At 42.2% G+C, this 22,275-nt stretch overlaps 1 protein-coding gene across 3 annotated transcripts in view; it reads right to left on the reverse strand.

Annotated features, from left to right (window-relative positions):
* The window catches only part of SLIT1 (slit guidance ligand 1), a 247,857-nt gene that overhangs the window by 150,554 nt on the left and 75,028 nt on the right, over positions 1–22,275 (reverse strand). For all 3 annotated transcript variants that reach the window (XM_072130996.1, XM_072130997.1, XM_072130995.1), the window contains one exon: positions 20,286–20,357. In XM_072130996.1, coding sequence (XP_071987097.1) covers positions 20,286–20,357 — 72 coding nt within the window. The remainder of the gene's footprint in view (positions 1–20,285; positions 20,358–22,275) is intronic.

The following is a 22,275-nucleotide window of genomic DNA, read 5'->3' on the forward strand; positions in this document are numbered from 1 at the left end:
GTCATTGCCAGACATCTCTGGTGATGGCTCATCTCTCAAGAACATAAGGATTGGGCATGACTAAATCCAACAGCCTGATCCTTATACATCTGCCATTAATTCCCCTACACTGTATTTGCCTGGTTAGTCCTGAAACCGATGGGTTAAGCTAGAATTGATACAAAACTTGGTGTGTTGCATACCAGACTTAAAGGGATCGTCCAAGGTTTGAACAACGTTAATGCTTTCTTCCAAAAACAGCTCCCCTGCTGACCATTAGTAGTGTGTGGGATCACAACTAAGCCCCATCCATTTCTATACAGATGAGCTGCAATACCGGCAACAACCATGGTCAGGCCTGGCATTGTTTTTAGAAGAAATAAGCCATGTTTTTTTTAAACTCTGAAGAACTCCTTTAACATCTTAGTAAAGCACGGCCGAGGATGTGCGTTCACAAGTTCGGTTTTTCAGACTTTTTTATGTCCAAAACAGGAGTGGAGTGAAAAAAGAAGAGTAGCACCTCTTAATGATGATATTTTCTCATCCATTATGATCCGCACCTGCTTTTGGCATTGAAAACTGCATCGTGTGAACTAACCCCAAGCCGGCAAATCCTGTCGATACCTGGAGTTTTTATTATGCACATGGCGTTGGAAACAGAGCAGATCATGCTGTGTATGTAGATGACATCTCCAGACTATTACATGCTCCCTATGGGCAGCACGGTGGCTCAATGGTTAGCACCTTGCAGCGCTGGGGTCTAACATCTGCAAAGACTTTGTATGTTCTCTCCATGTTTGTGTGGGTTTCCTCAGGGTCCTCCCACACTCCAAAACATACTGGTAGGTTGATTAAATTGTGAGCCCCATTGGGGACAGAGACTGATTTGGCAAGTTCTGTGCAGCGCTGCATAACCTTTGTGCGCTATATAAATAAAGGAATTATAATTATTATTAATACTCCGATCACGAGCTGTGGTTGTGTTCGTTTGAAGATTGCTATTTTCATAGGATAAGAAACTTTCGGTACCTTTATGCCCCCTGAGGAAGCGGAAACGCGAAACGCGCGTCGGGGTACTGGCGTCCCCTCTACATACAGCATGGGTAAGCCGATCCTACCATCAATTTCCCCCTTTTTTGTTAGAATAGCACTTAGCACTTTACTAGTATACAATTCTATGCTAGGTTGGATCATTATTAACCCATTTGGCACAGGCACTTTCTAGGATCTTTCTACCAATTTATACACACTAAGATGCCTGACCTTTAGTGCTTAAACTGCTGTTTTGTGTTGTGTGGATGCAATAGTTGAATCCCGAGGACATTACACTGTTGTCATACTGTTACATTGATGTTTTTAATGATATTGATTATTAAAAGAAGTTTTTAATTTCAAATGGTGTAACCTAGTTTATGTGGACCGGATATCACTCATGTGTTCTTTAAGGTTTTGTTTGGGTACCTTTATGTTGCTTCTTTTGGTTGCCCTTATGGGGCACTGTTCACATCTGGCACCAGAAGAGTGAATTTTCCTTCTCTCCAACTTATAAACTTGCACCGAATGTGACATTTTCATGGCAATAAACCTGCCTCTCCCGTTCAGGTTACAAGACTCCAAGCGCTGACTTACTGGCTGCCTCAGGGTCGCCCTCACAAGTGTTAGAGTACATGTCACTCAGGTGTTTACTAGTTAACAAGCTCGCATGGATATGAACCTGTGACCTCCAGATAAGTGCGTCTGCTGGTGTTACGGCGTTGGCGGATACGTGTTCCAATGTCAATGTCTCGCAGATGTAGACTGAGGCCTGCGATAAATTCTGTTTGCATCCTTAAACATTTGCATTTGTGGGCGAGAAGTGGCGAGGCTGAGGGTATCTCGGGGATCAGTTAAATTGTCTGCTGCCTTTCATGTGAATACCATGTATATTCATTGAGCTCTGGGAAAGGTTCGTTATTCAAACAGGCAATGGAGGGAGAGGAAAAAAAACCCCACAGCTTCTTTGGTTTTCAAAGGACGCTCTGATGCGCCAGTCAGAAAGCTGTCATACTATCCCCGAAGCGAATGATCCGGGGAAGGAAAGATGAAAAAGAGAGACAGACATCAGAGGTAGGAAAAGAAAGTGCAAAAGGGGAAAGAGTGTACAACAATTGGGATGAGCACTGAGAGGGGCGAGACTACGACACACGATTTTAATTCTAAATCTACAGAACTTTTAGCATGAGCTGAAAAATACAACCAGAGACCAAAATGGGAACCGCCATCGATAGTGGAAACCTTTGTAATTAAAATGCAAGGTGTGAACGCAGCTTTATTTCTCTTTACATAGGAACGTGAAGTATTCCAGTTATAGGAAGCCATTCCCTATGCACTGGGTTTGCTAATATTTCCATACCTCCCACCAGAACTCCCTAAGAATCCCCAAATAAATGGAGGGTTTGAGAATTCTCATTTGCTTCCTTCATTCAAGGCAGTTCCATAGAAGTCGCATTGTTTTGCTCTCCTGGGGTCCCAGCTGTTGGACCCCCCAGAGATCAGAGGGTTTGGTATAATTGGGAAACCGGCCGGATTATCCATCAGGGATTGGAAGTTCCTTTAACATCCTATTTCTAAGGGAAACTCCAAATACGACAAAAAAAAATGGTTGGAACGTTCAAACTTTCATTGCCCTATAGCAGTGATGGCAAACCTATGGCACGGGTGCCAAAGGTGGCACTCAGAGTGCTCTCTGTGTGCACTCAAGCTCAGCACAGAGTTCACCAGACAGGACTCAAAGAATCTAACTGTAGTTCCACACAAGATTTACTAATCTCGGTGATATTTTAACCCTTTACTCGCCAAGGGAGTAGCTTATATGTCCTAATAGTGTGGCACCTCAGTGGCCAAGCATGTATGAAATGCGTCCTGGATTATAGGAGCCATAACTTTGGATCCCCAGCACCTAGAATCTCTTGGCAGCTTGGAAAACTGGAGGAAAAGGGGAAATAAAAGTGTGGAGAGGACCGGATTATCTTTAAAGGTTCTCCTGCTGCGGGACCCTGTAGAGAAACTACAGTGATAGCCTGGATTTGCCCTCCTGCTTTTTTCAGTTGTATTGGTGTCCTCAGGAGGCAGGTATGATTGAAAGTTGTGGGAGAACATCTCAACAATTCAATAAATAACTGCTTATATTGGCACTTTGTGATAAATGAGTGGGTTTTGGTTGAAGTCTGGGCACTCGGTCTCTAAAAGGTCTGCCATCACTGCCCTATAGGACAGAGTTATGCAATGACTTTAGTCACAGGGCATTCACTTTTGTAGAAAATTAGGGAGGTTCATTCTTCTGTAGCTTCCATGTCAAATCAATGCACATGGATATCGCACACCACATGCGGTGAAGAAAACTTGTACGTTTCAGTGAATTTGCAGCGCCGCGTTCTAGCCACAGTCCCGGCTTCAGTACCTCATCCGGACCTATCAGTATCTCTACAGTGAATGAAGCATTTGTATTACAGCAGGTCAGTACAAGAAGGTAGGCACTAATAGGAATGTCACATGTAATGGATGCCGCTGCGTGATGTAAGGTTTCACCGCCTTAATACAACCCTCGCAGTGTTACAGTTACAGTTTTTGTGATGGGAGACACTTTACTCCTGCTCATTACATGGACCAGTGGATACTATAAAAACCAGCAAGACTGAGCAGAATCCCCCTCTCCCTTTTCGCCATGAAGTGAGTGTATTAGCATATGAACCGCGGTACAGCATCGACTTCTACATCTCCTGCCAAGTGGAGGGGACTGGCTTTTAACAGCGGGATTGTTAGGTCTCCAAGCACTTGCACGTCTGGACATTTCTACAAAGAAAGATGTAAACGTGAAAAGCGAGTCGTGTCCCGTAACCGGTGTGAATCCCAATGCACATTCGCTCATCAGCGCTCGGTGTAGATTGAAATTCACAAGACAGGAGCCTGCGGAGGACCTTGTGTCACTGACTTCACAGCCGCGTCTTAGGCTAAGTTCACACCACTGTTCCTTAACTCCATTAAAAAAAGGTTAAGAAAGGAGATTCAATGTATCTGTTAAAAATCCAATTGACATAAATGTAAATTTTATTGCATCCGTTATGTTTAATTGAGTAGATAACCGTTATCCATGCTTGTTTTTCCAATGGAGGAGAAGTACTGCAGCCACCATCATTTTCTCAGGATACAGCATTTCACAGATATAATTCCAACCTGTCTCTATCAGTCCTGGCATATACAATTTCGGTTGCCCCGTGATCCGACCATAAATCTTCTGATTATGGTCGGGCATGGCAGATTCTTCTCATGAATAGCTTCTCGTGTCTGCCTCCAGCCCCTCCCCCTGCATTACAAGACCAGCTCTGACACAGGCATTTCCTGCCAGCAAGCAGCATTATGCAGAGGCTTACTCTACACACTACAGACAGATGCCTTTATCCAGATGGGGGCACTCTGATGTTGCAGAGCTGACAGAGCGTCATCTCTCAGCTCGGATCTGTTTCATCTCTTTTTCTAGAGTAGTACAATAGTACTACTATTAGTATACTATTAGCACTAGTACAATGTTCAGAAGCTAAATGAAAGTGTAGATAAACCCTGTACCCTTATAATCGAAGCACATTGACAGCACACAGCATCTCATAGCTCAGAGGGATCATGAAATGTCTGTTCGGAGATTGGAGCTAAAACACCAATAAAGTTGAGTAACATTGTAAGGGGTTAAAAATGATCTTTATTGTGTACGCTATTATCCTGAGGATCGCTGCTCCCTGTGACATCATTAGTGAAAATAAGCACATGTATGGCTACACAAGCAGTAACAGGCAACGGTGCAAAGGTTGGATGACACTACAGCAGGAGAAAACTACTAGTGAGTAAAGCAATAAGATTGCTCATCTTCCAACCCCCAATTATCCTACTGAATAAAGTTTATTACCCCACATTTTCGAAATCAATTTTTGTTTATTACAATGATATAAAATGACAAAAGTAGTAATTTTGGCCTTAGAAATTCCCTGCCATGCAGAGATCATGCTTACCTGCTGACAACATGCATCTGGTGACGAGATAATTCTGCTCCAAGGGCTCAAACAAAATCTCATGAGAATTTATTTTCTGCTTGTTCCCTCACATTGGGGGGGGGGGGTGGCATTCATTATTTTTGGCAATAGTTTTTTGGTGCCCAATTTTAGCAGTGATTTACACTTGAGTGTCGGAAAAGAACTGTAGCACTGATACATAATAATAATAATAATAATAATAATAATGGCGCACAAGGCGCAGCATAAAATAAAAAACAAATAAGGCTGCCAAAAAACTGGACCAAAGCCAATAACAAATGCCCCCATTGTCTAGTACAGGGTCAGCGCCAGCAATGGACATACCCGGGACAAGTACCGGGTCCAGAGCTGCAGGGGGGCCCACATAAGGAATCCATGGGGGTGAGGGGGCTGTATCTAATGAATCCATAGGGTGGGAGGGGGGCTTTATATAAAATACCATGAGGGGCTGTTTGGGATGATGAACTAGGGAATATTTTAGGGAAGTGTATTAGTTTCTGAATTTTTAATGCCACCATGTGAGTTCAATGAAAGGGGACCAATGAGGTTCTGTCACCCAGGGGCCTGCTGAAACCTGGAGCCGATCCTGAACTATAAGGGAAGAATGTGGAAAAAAGTAACACCTGCAATTCCCTGCAACATTGGTCTTGGGGAACCTGCACCCTCAGCAGTAGTGATAAATCACACTTGCATGCATGATCCCTACGAGTAAGAATGTAATGAGGCGGCATGAACGTCAATGGTTCAGGCTATGATTTGCTGTCGGCCCCTTGCATCGTCTTGCCATTTTAAGCATGTCCTCTCCTTATTATCGGAGTATTAAAATCTGACCTTGGAAGGATGACAATGTAAGAGGCACATTTTATTTCTGCCGTATATATCAGCGGTTCATTAGTTCTCCTTCACGGCTCTTTCATCCTTGAGTCATTTCGAGAGATCTGCAGAACAGAATCTCGGCATCATTTCCTCCCATTCCGCCCGGATTGATTTCATCTTTTTTTGCCTTCTCTGCTCATGATGTAAACAAGGACAAGACCACGAACAATTAAAGCATCAACATCTGCCAGTCATATGTGAATCTCGGCAAGAGCACGTCAGGCTCTTCCTTCGCCCGAGGTTACATGTAATGACTGCCAACAATCAGACGCATGTTCAAAGTCAGGTCAGCCAGACAGAAAACTGCGGACACCCCAATGTGTACAGAGCCCAGAACATGTGAGGAGACAGAGGATAGGTGAGGGAAGGGGCATCTATCAAAGGACACAGAGACAATAAGCAGATCCTGATATGTATTTCCTCCTCTGTAATGGAGGAATGTATAATGTGAGGATCTGATGGATAAGAGAAGCCGCTGATGTCATCCGTGGAGCTGAAACTTCACAGAAGATTGAAAATATTTCCAACACAACAAGTGATCCGCACATAGCTGGTAGCTTGAGGATTTAGGGTAACAGTGACTCCAGTTTCAGCAAATAATTTATATTATTTGTGTAATAAAAAGTTATACAATTTTCCAATATATATATTCTGTATCAACTTTTTGTATGTTTCTAGATCTCTGTTTGCTGTCACTCAACAGGAAACATCATTGTTTACTTTCTGTGGCCCCAGGTCACACAGGTGCACGGCTGGTTATACCCCTAGTCATGTGATGTCACACAGGTGCACGGCTCAATATATCCCTGGTCATATGATGTCACACAGGTGCACGGCTCTTTATATCCCTGGTCATGTGATGTCACACAGGTGCACGGCTCTTTATATCCCTGGTCATGTGATGTCACACAGGTGCACAGCTCACTATGTTCCTAGTCATGTGATGTCACACTGGTGCAACGGCTCGTTATGCTCCTAATAATGTGATGTCAAACAGGTGCACATCTTGTTATATCCCTGGTCATGTGATGTCACACATGTGCAATGCTCGTTATATCCCTGGGAATGTCACAGGTACACCATGAACCTGTGTGACATCACATGACCAGAGATATAACAAGTTGTGCACCTGTGTGACATCACATAATGTATCACATCGCAGTATGTATATAAGGAAAACTGTAGAACTTTTAATTAAATAAACAATATCAATTGTCTCAGGGGTCGGAGGAGGGAGGGATTACTCTTTTTGAGACTTTTTGACAGCCTCTAAAGCCAGATGACAGAAATTAGGTATCCCCTCAGGCACATTTTATAGCTTAATTTTAAGAGTTGATTTTAGAAGGAAGGAGGCCATGGATAACAAATATAAGAATATTACCCCAGTCCCGGTGCCTGGATCTATGAGTAAGTGTCCCCTGTAATACTCCATGTCCCCTGCGGTGGCGCTGCAGGGAAACTCGCTATTAGGATCTCTTTAGATTGCAGCTGATGGTCTCAGCAGGGAACCTGCAATTAAAGGGATGACCAAAAACAAGCCACATGTTTATAGCGGTTACATAGCATGCATGAAGGCCCAGGTATAGACCTTGAACGATATAACCAGATCTCTTGATGCCATACACATCCTACTTCTATGATATACTTCCTTCCCTCAATTCTCACACGACATGCTCAGGCCTGCTCATGGTTTTGCTCGACTCTTCTTCCATCTCAAAGTGTTAAAATATTCTCATTCGCAAATATGAGACGTCCCGCTGGGTTTCCTGTTACCAGGGCCCGTGATATGCAGCTGGATTTATGGCCCTTAGATAATAGGACTTTTTTATTATCAAAGGGGTGGGTGGGGGGGGCAACAGTTTCCTTCTATGGGAGAAGAAAAGAAAAACCGGGAGGAAACTGTGTAGTTTACTTAGACATTTGAAAGCTTTGGGGCTGGGAGGACCCGAGGTCACCCCCCAATCCTTTGTCATTTTCTTTGCAGCAAAGAGTGATCAATTTTTAACAGTTATTCATTTCATTCAAGGCGATGTCCTCTCGGCCTGGACAAAACTCGGGCCCCTTTGTCTGTCTGTCCAGCGCTGACAGTTTAATTAAAGCCGGCTCGAGATGAGGTCAGGGGGTCAGCTATTCATCAGTAACGCTTTACTGAAATATCAGCTCCGGCCCTTGTTTAAATCCTAGAATCAAGTTAATGACTTATGCACCCCTCAATTAACGAGAAGGGGGCGCGCCCTATAGGAAAACTGTCCAATTATGACCAAAATAAATAAATTTTTTAAAAAAAACTAACTCCGTGTCAGAGTAATCCCAGCTCGATTGTGACTTGTTTGGTGTAAAATTAAAAAGCAAAAATACTGAAAAGTGAAAAATATAAGGGGCAGAGGGGGTCCTTAATACGATGGTTATAGATACAGTCGCCTCTGATGAGACTAGCGTCGTGTGTATCAATTGAATACAATACTTATCCACTTAATCTCACATGCATAAACATAGAGAAATAACTTTCTAAAAAAAATTCACCCACCAGGATGAAGGATAGTAAACCCAGCACACTGAAAAAAAAGTTTTTTTAAATTATGCAAATGAGGGATCGGAGGGGCCCCTCATTTGCCCCTCAACTAATGGACCCCAGAGCCCCTCAGGCTCATTTGCATTATCTTTAAAGCACTTTTTTCTTAAAAACAAGGGAATAGCAGGCTTAGAGAAGAGCAGAGGGGGCACACACCAGTATTTCAGTGTGCTGGGTTTACAATCCTTTCATTCTGGTGGGTGATATCCTTTAATTGTAGAATTACATATACAGGTTTTGGGACAATTTTGACATTTGTTTGGTCAGTAATGATGAGTGAGCCTGAACTGCTCAAATATTGTATGTTCAGGTCCCCAGGCCTAACCCGGCCTTCAGACAAAAGTTCAGGTTAAGACTCTACACCCAACGATAAGATTCATGATTGGTGATGATGATCATCCTAGTCAAAATGGTGGGGTCAGCTTTTAATGATTTAACACACATCAAAAGTCTTTGCCGTGTGTTCAGATGCGGGTACCAGAACCAAACGTCTATTCAAGCTACGGACGAACTCACAAACCGAAGGGTTTCGGCTTATGACTAGTGGCTATACCTTGTGACCACCCTTTCCCACCCGTGCACTGAATGAGGTTATAAGTCTTCTTGAGTGGCAGCTCATCTAAACAAAGGATTGCCCATGGGGAACTCCATATGCCCAATCCTATTCTCCCCAACATTTATAATCAGAGCAGAACCGATAGGCCATTAAAGACGTTTAATGGTCAGCTGATCCTTCAAAAATGTTCATCTTTCATCTCCATTATATCCACATTCAGGGACCCAAAAACAGTTTAGTGGTCCCAAATAATGTCCCATCTTCCCTCTTATTATGGTTTTATTCCTTTTGTATGAAAACTCTGAGCAGAGACCTTACACATCAGACCCATGGCCACCCCATACGTACGAGACGTGACTACACGGCCACCTCCTCCCACAACGCCCCAGTCCATACAACAGCCATAATTAGCTGGGAAGGGGATCTGATTTCACCCCCTGCCCTCCAGCGAGCAGGACAATGTGTAGTCAGACAGCTGCGATTAGCGCAGGACAAGATCCCATAGACTATTTGTGCGTTCGGTATTGAAGGGGGATAAATAGGAAATCCTATTATGAAGTAATGGCCACACGGTACAGAATGTCCAATGAGTAGGTGAAATGTAACGGGCCTGTGCTTTCTCCTGGAAGCGGACTTCCATATATCAATCTTAATAGCAGAAGTCAGTAAGTCTTTGAAGGAGCAGGTTTCTCACCAGCCTGGCCATTATGTGCGGGGAAGCCGTGTTTACTCAGGAGCCGCCAGTCATTCTCAGTTTAACACAGCGTCACTTTCCTCGCTGACAGAAGAGGGAAGGAGGGGGGGAGAAGATACAAAAGAAAAACAAAACTGGGATGAAACCAGGCGAATTCCCCAAGGCAAGCTAACTAATCACCGCAAAGTCACTGACCGATGGCGAGAGTCCAAATTAAGCTCCCCGCGTTACCATGGAAACGGCGGCCTCCAAACGCCAGGATCTTCCATGGTGGCTTCAAATCATTTCATCACTTTTCTTGTCTCTTTATTCTTCACACAAAACCGGGAGGAAGCTATCTTAATGATGTGTTTCCCCCGCACTACAAACTCTCACCTTCTCCCTATCGATTAAAGGGGATGGGGGGGGGGGGGGAGTGTCTGTAAAGTCGCACAGCATTCAACTCTACGCCTCCACATTGCCAACATTGTTAGCCGGGTTGAGAAAAGAGACTACGGACTTTCTGGGATGGATTGAGCAGAGATGATGATGATGATGATGCTGTGATGGAGCTGGTGCAGGAACCACAAAGATTGCAGAAATATGACACAGGGATCGGAGGGAATACAGCAAATATCACAGATCAATCACTTCCAATGTATCAGGTCACAAATCAGATGTATACTCCTATGGAACACTGATGGATACATTGTATAGTGCTTAGATTTCCTTTATCATCAAAATCCATCCTGATAAACCAGGGACTCATAGATCCAGGCACCGGGACTGTGGTATCTTCTTATATTTGTCATCCATGGCCTCCCTAAAATCAACTTTTACAATTATGCTAAAGATGCCTAAAGATTACAATAGAGGCCACTTGGTTCCATTCTACAAACTAAAAAAAAACTTTACCTCCTGATGTTATAAACAAGTTTTGCCTCTCGCCTCTCACGCGTTTCCCATGTTCTGGAGAAGCTTCCGTGGCCATAGGCTGTAAATATTTGTATGATTACGTTCCTCATTCCCTCCGCTCTTTGATGATGATTTGTACTTATGTCAGTGTGGACACTGTATTAATGAGGAATGCTTTGTACGCTGGATGTCTGTCCTAATGTTATGTTCTACAATCTTTACATAGAATTACCATTTGCACGTATTTAGCTTCTTTGTCCTCGGGTGGTGAGGAATACATTGTATCATGCACACTCGATACAAAAGTTGGTCTTCATTACTTTAGATAGTAACGATTTGGCCCTACAAGGCTCAGTCTTTAGGCAAATGTGACAGCTGTCCAGTTGCCATTTTGCTGCTAGAAAATTGTTTCCTTTTTAATAGGATACAATACAGATCCATAAGGAAGATCACTCATAGTTGATGAGTGTTGGTCCAACACCCTGAACCCTGCGAATAACCACTATGATGAAAGACAACTCCATCCACTCCAATCACCTACTAATAACCTACCCTACAGAGAGTATAGTATTTCATTATATTATTTAGTATATTAGTGCAGGGCGAAAAAACCATTTTAAGTAACACAACAAAGGAAGTATTCTTCCTCGACCGAGAAGGTCACGTTCACTTTCCTCCCACAAATCCACCTTAACGCCTAATATGAAAATGGTTACGGAGTGGCAAAACAATACACTCGCAGCTTATAAAATATTCATTGCCTCCAACCTCTTCTTTGGGCAATAAAAAAAACAGGCCATTTATTTCCTGACGATAACCTCCCTCGACTTGTAAAACCAATAACAAGAACTTCCAAAACTGGTGCGCAATAAACACACAAGGAGAAGGCTGGCTCACCACAAGTATGATGAATGAATCCAAACAGCATCTCCTAAAAAGTCTCCCTCTCTCATCCAAGTATTTGTGCACTTCAAGTAGACAACCAGCATACCAGGAAGGGCAAAAGCATTAATTATACCCAGCGGGACACAAGCCGCAGCAGGAGATCCCTTCTCCAGGAAGCTCCAGGGGAGCAGAATGTTGGGACTCCAATGTCTGGTGCCTCAGCTGTTCTCTCCGACTGAGCCATTTAGGAGGCACAGCCAGGACCCGGCTCTGTCAGCTGAAAACAAGACAAATATTGTAACAAAGACAATAGGAATAACAAAAGGAATGCTACTTTGATTAGCCATGGTTACTATTAGGCGTTGCTCTCCTTCATGAACATTCCTGAATGAGCTCCTCCAGCCAGTGGTGTACAGCTGTGTTGATGGATTTTTTTTTCCACTCAGGACGACCCAAGAGGCAATACAGGGGGGAAAAAAACAACAAGACAAATCTATAGGGTCCTGCTGTTTTCGGAACGGCTATATGCACCAGTCACGCTCGTACAGATGATCTACCTTATTCCAGTGATTACACTGGCAGCATTACAACCCATTCATCCCCCATCATCCCTTCTGTTATCTTTACATGTTCCAGTCTGTAATTCATCATTTTTTTTTTAAAGATATTTGTTGTAGAAGATTGAATTGATTTATTTTTTGCTAAATCCCGCCTTCCTATCCGGAAAGATTTTTTTTTAATAAACCTAGACCTTCTTGCTACAGAGCATTAAAATTAAGATCGATAGATGGATGATAGATAGATGGATGATAGATAGATGGATGATAGATAGGAGATAGATGGATGATAGATAGATGGATGATAGATAGATGGATGATAAAAAGGTAGATGATAGATAGATATGGAGATAGATGGATAGGAGATAGATAGATAGAGATAAAAGTCCAGATAAGAGGGCAGAACTCCCAGTTACTATAAGTGAAAAAGTGAGGAATTTATTTCACCTCCTGTGTTTGGGTAAAGCTAAAAGGGATGTTCCCATTTCAGCAAATTAATGTTGTTTTTAAGATACAAAGTTATATATTTTTCCAATATAGTTTCTGTATCAATTCCTCGCTGTTTTCTAGATCTCTGCTTGCTGTTATTGTATAGAAAGATTCTATGTTACTTTCAGTGGACAGAAATCCGACCATGGTCACACAGGCGCACAACTCATTATAGCAAGGATGGTAATCAGAGCTGAGTGTTATAACGAGCCGTGCACCTGTGCAACCATGGTCCACTTTGTAGCTTTCCACAAATGACAGCAAGCAGAGATCTAGAAAACCGTGAGGAATTGATACAGAAAGTATTTGGGAAAATTGTAAAACTCTGTATCATAAAAAACAATAACATGAATTTGATGAAAAGGGAAAACTCCTTTAAAAAGATAGCACCCAATTTCTTTGTTTTTTTCAACTGACTGTGTTGCTATTGTTTATCATTTTTTTAGATAGATAAAACTTTATTGATTCCCAAAGGGGAGATTCAAGTGCTTCAACAACAATCATAGCTACAAATAGACAACCGTACAAATCAGTAAAAGATATACAGGCAGTGCCCTACTTAAGAACACCCGACTTACAGACGACCCCTAGTTACAAACCGACTTCTGGATGTTGGTAATTTCCTGTACTTTAGTCCTAGGTTACAATGATCAGCTGTAACAGGTATCACAGGCGTCTGTAATGAAGCTTTATTGTTACTCCTGGTTCTTATGACAATCCAACATTTTTAAAATCCAATAGTCAAACAGACCTAAAACATTTTGCCTGGAGTTTACAATTATAAAGTATACAGTTCCGACTTACAAATTCAACTTAAGAACAAATCTGCACTACCTATCTTGTACGTAACCCGGGGACTGTCTGTACATTAAAACATAGTTACATAGTTTAAGCACCTGCCCTAAAACCCAACATGAACCCCCAATCTCCATGTTGTATTGCGCTATTGCAAATGGGACAAAAGATCTTCGGCAGAGTTTGTTACAAAGTTTCATCTGCACAAACTATTCACACAAACTCAGTTCATATCCTTGCTCATACTTTAAACACGACCTAGTGTGACCATTATTGTTTTTAGTGTGAAACACGTGTGACCGTAAGATTTTTGGAGAATCTCCATGTTATTTTATATCAATAAAAGCTATGTTTTAATATAAACCTACTCCGTATCTTTATCCTTTTCTTTTTCCCTTCCCTTATATCTGCTTGTTATTTCTCTGAACTTGTAATAACCCTCCTAATGACCGGTTTATTCCCAATTATTCCACCAGAGGGGAGTTATAACGCCAGATTTTTAGAAGTCAAAACTTTGCCATATTTGTGCAACTTTCTGTTATTGTTCATGGATCACGGTGGATGGGACCTGGTACAGAGTGGGATCATCCACAGCCCGATAGATTTACTTCAATCCACAAACTGGTGGGAATTAATGTGCTCCATCTACTTGATAGAGTTTATTTTATCCAATACATCTCAGAGATCAGGAGCCTCACACAACGGTGGGAAGCAGATGATGCTCCCAGGCCATTCACTAAAAACTACCACCATAAACTTTTTACTGCTCAGTATCACTGTATACCCCCCTCCCCCAAATGTATATTCTAATAATATAGCAATTATATACCTAGTTAGACATTGTGAATCCTAACACTATAAGCCATATCCTATGCCGTTTTCTCCCAATAAATTATACATAAATGTGCAGTCATACCGATACTCTTCAACACGGGAAGACTGAATGAACTTTACCCACAGCTCAAAGACTTCGGAGCAAATTATGTTGTGGTTGTCACAGATATCACCGACCCTTGTGACAGCGGCTCCTTCCTGTCCCTGCAGACCTCATTCATAACCTTCATCGTGTCCTCCAGGAGAACTCAATCTGATAGTTCTGGGGTCAATATGAAAAGAGATATTTGCAAAACAAGTAACTCTGACAATCCAATTTGTTACATTTTAATGGAAAAATTCTACAGATATTAAGATGTTTGCATTGTTAAGGAAATGCATTTCCTATCACCAGGATAGAGGATTAAAGAAACTCTACCATTTTTTTAATGCATTACGAACCAAAGATACATTGAGAATGCTGTAGCTACACTGATGCAGAAACATATCTTGTATAATCCCTGAACTGAGTGGTTTTGCTGAAAAAACAATTATAAAATTATGATAATGAGGCTCTGTCGCTCCTGTGCCTGCTCCGGGGCTTCCCAGCACCCTAATTATGCACTGCTCCAGTCTTGTCCTGCCCAGCATAACTGATTATGCATCATCACTGTGTTGTCCCTGACAGGAAAAAGTAATCAATCACTGCACCATCTCCCAGCCAAGTAATGTGTTTATGTAGGCAGCCTGCATGCAACCCAGCTTTCCTATGGTCCTGAATTGTATAAACTGTTTTTGAGCAAAACCACTCAGTTCAGGGATTAAACGAGATACGTTTCTGCGTCAGTGTCGCTACAGCATTCTCAAGGTATGTTTGGTTCACAATGCATAAAAGCAAATGGTAGATTTATTTTAATATCTGATTACTGGGATCCAACCTCTCAGCTGGGGGTAGGATAGCAAGACCCCCTTGGATGTCTTATAATTACTCCATCCCCTGTTCTGCAAAAATCGCCAAAGATCTCAGCAACCAGACCTCAAGTGATCAGGAATGTATTCCCAATTCTGTGCATGTGGGATAAATGTCTCATATGAGAAACCCCTTCTACGTATCCAGAAGTGATTACTAAAAATGGCGCTTTCTGATTTTATAGGTGAAAAAGTGACAAAATTGGTTAAAGCAAAGTAAATGTGGTGACATCCAGTAATAAAAAGGGGTTTCAGGGAACCCCTATAACGAGACTTATTGTTCCAAGTATCTTGCTCTATAGTAAGATGCGGCCTTTGTTAATGTTGGTATAACGCTATCGCGAGTAAGCCGCAAAAGGAAGCAGCATGTGCCAGCATTGTGCCGGGCTAACAATAATAAAAGATATGTGTAGGATAAAAAAATATTTATTGGATAAAGTGAAGATGAAATCTAAGGAGCCTCTAAAAATCATGGACTGCAACATCTGTCTACGATTTTTACGTTATGTTTATAACCAGTGTCACAGCTTGTAAAGTATCTAGTAAAAGAAAGCAACGGAACGACACGAGTGGAAGAAAAGCAGAGGAGGAGGCGGCTCGGAGGAAATCGACAATATCCTGGCTTTATTTGTGATGTGTGGAAGAGTAAGAAGACTTTATCTATAACTCAGAGCACGTGTGGGAGACTGGAGCTTGTTCCAATTTTAAGTTTAACTAGAGGATGAACCTTTGGATCGTTCTGCTGCTAATCACAAGAGTTTGGTACCATGTAACCTCTAACTTTACAATTATCTGACTTTACTATCACAGTCGTTATCCCACTATTAAGGCAATCACATTACAGTATGGCAGTATTTCGGAGGTCCACATAGAAGAATTGTCCCATACTCACGTTTTATCCATATTTTGGCCATCTGTGCTATAAATTCTGTGAGCACAGGGTTCGGCTATAGATATTGAATGGAGCGATGGGAACTGCCATTCTATCAATATGGGGTTTGGGACCCCCCATTCTTCCAAATGTTAGTGATCCCAGCTGTCAGACCTCCAACAATCAGACTTCCTTACCTGATTTATTGTAATGTGAGATGGAAGACATGGATCAATCACAGGTACACAGCAGATAAGGTTATAATAAAAAGACACAAGTCCCTCGAGACCAACTAATAACCGTACACCGCTGATCCAGAGTAAGGAGCAAAAGCCCCAGGGGGGAGAAGATAATTAATGGAGAAATTCTGACCCCCAAATAAGGCAATCAGGGTGTATCCATGGAACATCATCCATATTAATGATGCAATATTTATACTTACAACAAAACAGCCCCTGGGACATTTAACTATAGTGAATCAACCATAACATAATCCTGGGGTAGGAAGTTTCATAGTTCCAATGCCCTTACAGTAAAGACTCACTTTCTATGTCCAGATGCAGAGGAGGCCCCATTAAGACTTATATAATAATAATAATAATAATAATTCCTTAATTTATATAGCGCACACAGACTATGCAGCGCTGCACAGAGCTTTGCCAAATCAATCCCTGTCCCCAATGGGGCTCACAATCTAATCAACCTTCCAGTATGTTTTGGAGTGTGGGAGGAAACTGGAGGACCCAGAGGAAACCCAGAGAACATACAAACTCTTTGCAGAGTTGACCCTGGGACTTGAACCCAGGTTACCAGCGCTGCAAGGCTGTAGTGCTAACCACTGAGCCACCGTGCTTCCCCTACAAAATCATTGCACAAATCTCTGTGCTGACCATCCTTACATACAATCACCCATCATGTATAATATCCTGTTTCACGGCCATAAAGTATAGAATCCCTGACTACAAAGATGGTAAAACCTTCTCTTCTGCACTCGTGTCACAGATACGGATCTATATGTACAGACCATTAGACACATGAGTCTTTCTATGGTCCACCCCATCTATACCAAGTCATCTTTCCTTCCCATGTGGATAACCCAAGGTTTGATCATGGAAAGGCAATGAATTTGCTCGCCCTGCACCAGATCTGCACTGAAACAACATTTACATTAAGTGTCCATAACACCCATTGTCATCATCCAAAGTGGATCACTAGCCCCTGTCACGTATCTTCCAGGCCAGGAGGGGAAATTTAGTTTTTTTATTACATCCTTAGTGTTCAAATGAAGTCACCGGGGGGAGATCACAGAGGCAGCACCATAAACAGAGACAATGTCATTCCTGAACATAAGATTGTTGAAGAAGTAAAAAAAAAAAACATGTGACACGGCTGCGTCGTACAATTTCATTGAATTTTAAAGGCCTTCAAAAGTGTTTGTGTATTCGATTAATTCGATTAAATACAATGAAACAATAAAAGACAAACAAACAAACACAAAAAATATCAACGTGTATGAAAGCAGAAGAGAACATTGACATGTAATATTTGTTAATGGCAGGTCCTGGGTTCGGCTGCTCCGAGCGACCGGCCCGCCATACAGCGTTACATGATAAATATATGCAAATGTCCCTTATTTACTACGGATGTCGGCTTAGAGGGCGGATTGAAGCAGATTTAACATTCCTTCACTGTTGTTTTTCCTGTTGCAATTGGATTAATTATGGTGTTTAGGAGAGATCAAAACAGGCAGAAAGTGACAGCACAGCCCCGCGTTTTCTAAAGACCCGGCCTTCATTGAGACGCTCAAAGCTTGGGGAGAATGGCCCGGGGAACAATGTGGGAGGGCTCCGAAGATTGGGCTTTCACCAAATCATTAATGTCACTGACTTGGTTTTGTGTCAGAGAGTTGGGGGATTGTACAAATCTCTCCTGGTCCTTGCAGATTTGTATAGATGCTCAGTAACCCTGTCCCCTTACCAGGTACCCCGTGTACTGATGGCTGTGTAAGGCATGACTCATATAACATTGTATTTTTGAAGCTGTAGCTCCCTTAGGATACACCTGTGAGTATTTTAACAAAAGTAATTGTTTTTTTATAACTTGTATTAACCCTTCAGTTGTAGCCGATGATAGAGTCAAAGCAGTTGCCTGGAGGTTGAAAACAGCGCCCCACCTGACCATGGTCTGTGCTGGTATTGCAGAAATGAGCTGAGTTTGGTTACATTACCACACACTCCTCATGATCAGGAGAAGAGATGTTTGTGGAAGAAAGCAGCCATTTTAATAAACCTCCGGACGACCCACATTGAGCATCACTTAGTATTTTTATTTTACTGCCACAATATACTTGTTCACAGATGACTATTTCAATAAAGTAAAAATTTCTTATTCAATTCAATTAATTATTAAATTCAATAAATATTCAATGATCAATGTGTATCCCTCTATCTAGTAGGCAGCAGTGAATAAAATTTTTGTAGACATCTAAAACTGCAAGCAGAGTTCTTATAATTTGTATGTACTTAAGGACACCCGACCTACAGGCGACCCCTAGTAACAGACGGACCCCTCAGTCCAATTTGACCTCTGTTGAAGTCTCTGGCTGTTATTATAGTCCCAGGCTGCAATAATCAGCTGTAAGTTGTATGTAATGAAGCTTTAGTGATAATCCTTGTTCCAATGATAGCACAAAATTTTGAAAATTCAATTGTCACAGGGCCAAAAATTATTTTCTGTCTGGAGCTACAATTATAAACTATGATTATGTACATATTTAACTTAAGAACAAACCATAAAAACCTATCCTGTACGTAACCCGGGGACTGCCTGTATGTATATCATATATCAGTGATGGCAAACCTTTAAGTGGCTGAGTGCCCAAACTGCAATCCAAAACCCCCCTTATGTATCGCGAGGTGTCAAACAAAAATTAAAGCAGTAAATTATCACTCTCCGTTAAACAACTTTCATATTGTCCTCCGGCAGACAGCAACACAGTAGAAAGATGGAAATTTTTCATCATTTTAGCTTCTTTCCCGTGTCCCTCTGTACACAGAGAATCGTGGGTCCAGCAGGAGGTCCTCCAAAGATAATTCGGCCCTGTCTACACATTCCCCCTCTTCCTACAATCCCAAGTAGTCAGTATCAAAATATGACTGTAAGCAGCATCTTTTAAGTGTCTTGGAACTGCAGGAAGATTCTTTGAGTCCTGTCCGGTGTTCTGGGGCGATGGCCCGGGTGCTCCACAGAAAGGGCTCTGAGTGCCGCCTCTGGCACCCGTGCCATAGGTTCGCCACCACTGTCATATATTACATTGTAAATGAATAAATTACATACAAATGTGCTCAAACACTCACGCTTCCGCACATACAGTTCATCTGGGCAGTATATTAGTGGCCACATTACGGCAGAAAGGGAATAAGGAAACATGGGATAGTGTTGGATGGGGAATACACAACTTAAATGAAGAATCCCTGGTACATTAAGGGCACTTCTTAAATATTGCAGGGCATGCACCACACTCGCCAGATACTAGAAACCTCACTGCTCTCAACACCTACAAATCATGTCATTTTCACAGTCAGCTTAGTATGGCAAAGAAAGTGACTTAAAAAGGAACAGTACTTTGTAAATGCACATAAACTCTCTAACAATGAAAGATTAATGTGAATTCTTTCCTTTATAATCTCTATGAAGGACACCTGGTAACAGTCCATTCTCAGAATAAGGTCTGCCGACAATTACTGTGTCTCCGCTGCATTATTCTTTATTGTGATGAGCGGATTAGGAGACGGTGAGAAATACACACATTCGCTTTATGGCTTCAGAAAAAAACCTAGACTGAATAATAACTTCTAATTATTCACATAACACACTGACAATCCTGGAACGGCACTGGATTACATCTTAAGCGGGTGATATGTCTACACGTTGTAATAGCCCCATGACAGGTGCGGGCATGAAGGGTGTAATGTGCCGAGCAGACAGAGGAGACCGTATGGGAGAAATATCTTACTTGCTTCATTGATACGTATGTAATTTACACTTTTTGGCACCAACTAGACAGATGGTTGTCCCATTAAGGCGCCTCATCACATGACAATGTGCTTCACCTGGGTCTGAACCTGGGCAAACGCCATGGCTGCTTGGAGAAGGGCCACAAAGTGGAAACCGCTTCTCCAGATTTATCCAATGTTTTGGCTTTCGCTGCAAAGTTAGTGTCACCAGTGACCTGCATTTAGCAGTAATAAGGGAGGACGTAACGTTGGTACTCACAGTCTGGAGAGAGCCTGGTTGTTCTGGAATAGCAGTTCAGGCAACGTGTGCAGCTGGTTTCGGTTGAGGCGTCTGGAATTAGAGCAAAGAAACAGAAAGTATATAATCACGATGGATAGTAAATCCGGCTGACAGCGTGCTCAGTACATAGCAGCACAAGCCTCAGGACCAGGGTGTAAGTGTCACCTGTATATCACACGGTGTTATCCCTGCAGGCTACACTATCCCTTCTACAGTCATTACAGCATATCTGACATACGATACCACCGATTTGTATAATATATATCTATATAGTCTTTTACACCAAGACCCGCAAGCATTCACAAGCTGTAACTCCTCAGTGACATCGGCCATAGCTGGAATGTCTGTATATATCAGATTTACACACGGGGACAGAGCTGTGACTATGATATTATACCGTACAACTAGTAGTGGGGAAATTCTGAAAGGTAATTCATCATAACGCACTATACATACAGTGACTGGAGTATACAATGTCTATCTACACATTCACTGAACCATCTATCCACCCATATAACCATCTCATATCCATTCCCATGCTTCAGAAGACCCAGGGGAGGATAAGACCTCCATGGGCCCCGGGCTGTAAGAATATTATAGCTCCTACAAATCTGGAATCACTCCCTACATCTGGTACTAGAAGCAGCTTCTTTGGGAATGGAGGATGTGTCCCTTCTGCTGCTTTCAATCTGCGGTTTCAGGACCTTCAAAGGTCCTAAAATGGCTCAGGTGTACTGAAATTTCATGGGCGAGTATAAAATCTAGAAGGCTTGGGCCCCGGACTGCTGCTCAAAACGCTTATATCATAATCCACTACTGGGAAGACCACCTCCATAAGCAGAACAAATTCCCTGTGTAAGATTTTCAATTCCACCATATATTTTAGATACTGCCCTCACCCCCCTGAATACCACTTTCACGAGTGATTTAGGACACTAATCCACCCACATGTACTAATAGAGCAGTGGTTTAGTGTCCTACTTTGCAGACATCCGGGGGTGTAATAAAAATATCAATTCACTTCTCCACCAAACCTGGGTCTGCTGCTCCTGACTCCTGTGCAGCCGGTACAGTACACAATGTACACACGTGGGGTATTACATCGGGTTCACTGAAGCAAACTGCACCAGAGATGGTCTGTAGCGGCTCAGCAGATCTAATCTCTAGAGAACTAGAAGTGTCTTTAAGTAAACTCAAAGTCTTTTTGGATAATTTACCACTGGATCTGAAAGGACAGATGGGTCGTTTTGTGTCCCAAATAGCCCAGACAGGTTCCCTCTCAGAGTCCTCACTGTATACAAAGACACTTTTTTTATCTTCCTCCCATAAGGAATATTTACTGCTGGGCTCGAAAATAAATTGTGTCTAAATACATTTTCAGTGAAAACTTGTGATGATCACGACAGCCTAATGCTATCTACATAATATGTACGCAGGTCATATGTACGTAACGACCAACCCTAAAAACACAACAGAGAAGCTTCTGTAATAGAGGTTATTATATTACAAATATACACAGAGTCCTTTGTCAGAGACTGTAATCCATCAGCTCCAGTATAACTATATTTTACTGGTAATTTTTCCAGCTCACGCACCAGTCCAGCGATTTACTGGTGGAGATGGATGAGGAGGTTACAGGTAAGACCCTTCTATACTGTTACTTACAGGTACCGTGCAGATCATAGACCATCATTAATCTACATTCTCTGCAAATGTGTATATTACCACTTAATCTAACAACAAGTTACCCCCTATCCACAGTATCGGTGGGGGTCTCAATGATAGACCAATGGGCAAAGAAGAACCTGGAGCCATGGGGAGAAGAGAATCGTCGGAGGTAAGAATATAGGTTTTATTTTTAAAGGGGGCAGCGCAGGGGGACATGACAATTGGGGGCTGCGCAGGGGGACATTACTATTGGGGGCTGCGCAGGGGGACATTACTATTGGGGGCTGCGCAGGGGGACATT

This window comes from Engystomops pustulosus, chromosome 11 (genome assembly GCF_040894005.1).
Source record: "Engystomops pustulosus chromosome 11, aEngPut4.maternal, whole genome shotgun sequence".
NCBI classification, from domain to species: domain Eukaryota; kingdom Metazoa; phylum Chordata; class Amphibia; order Anura; family Leptodactylidae; genus Engystomops; species Engystomops pustulosus.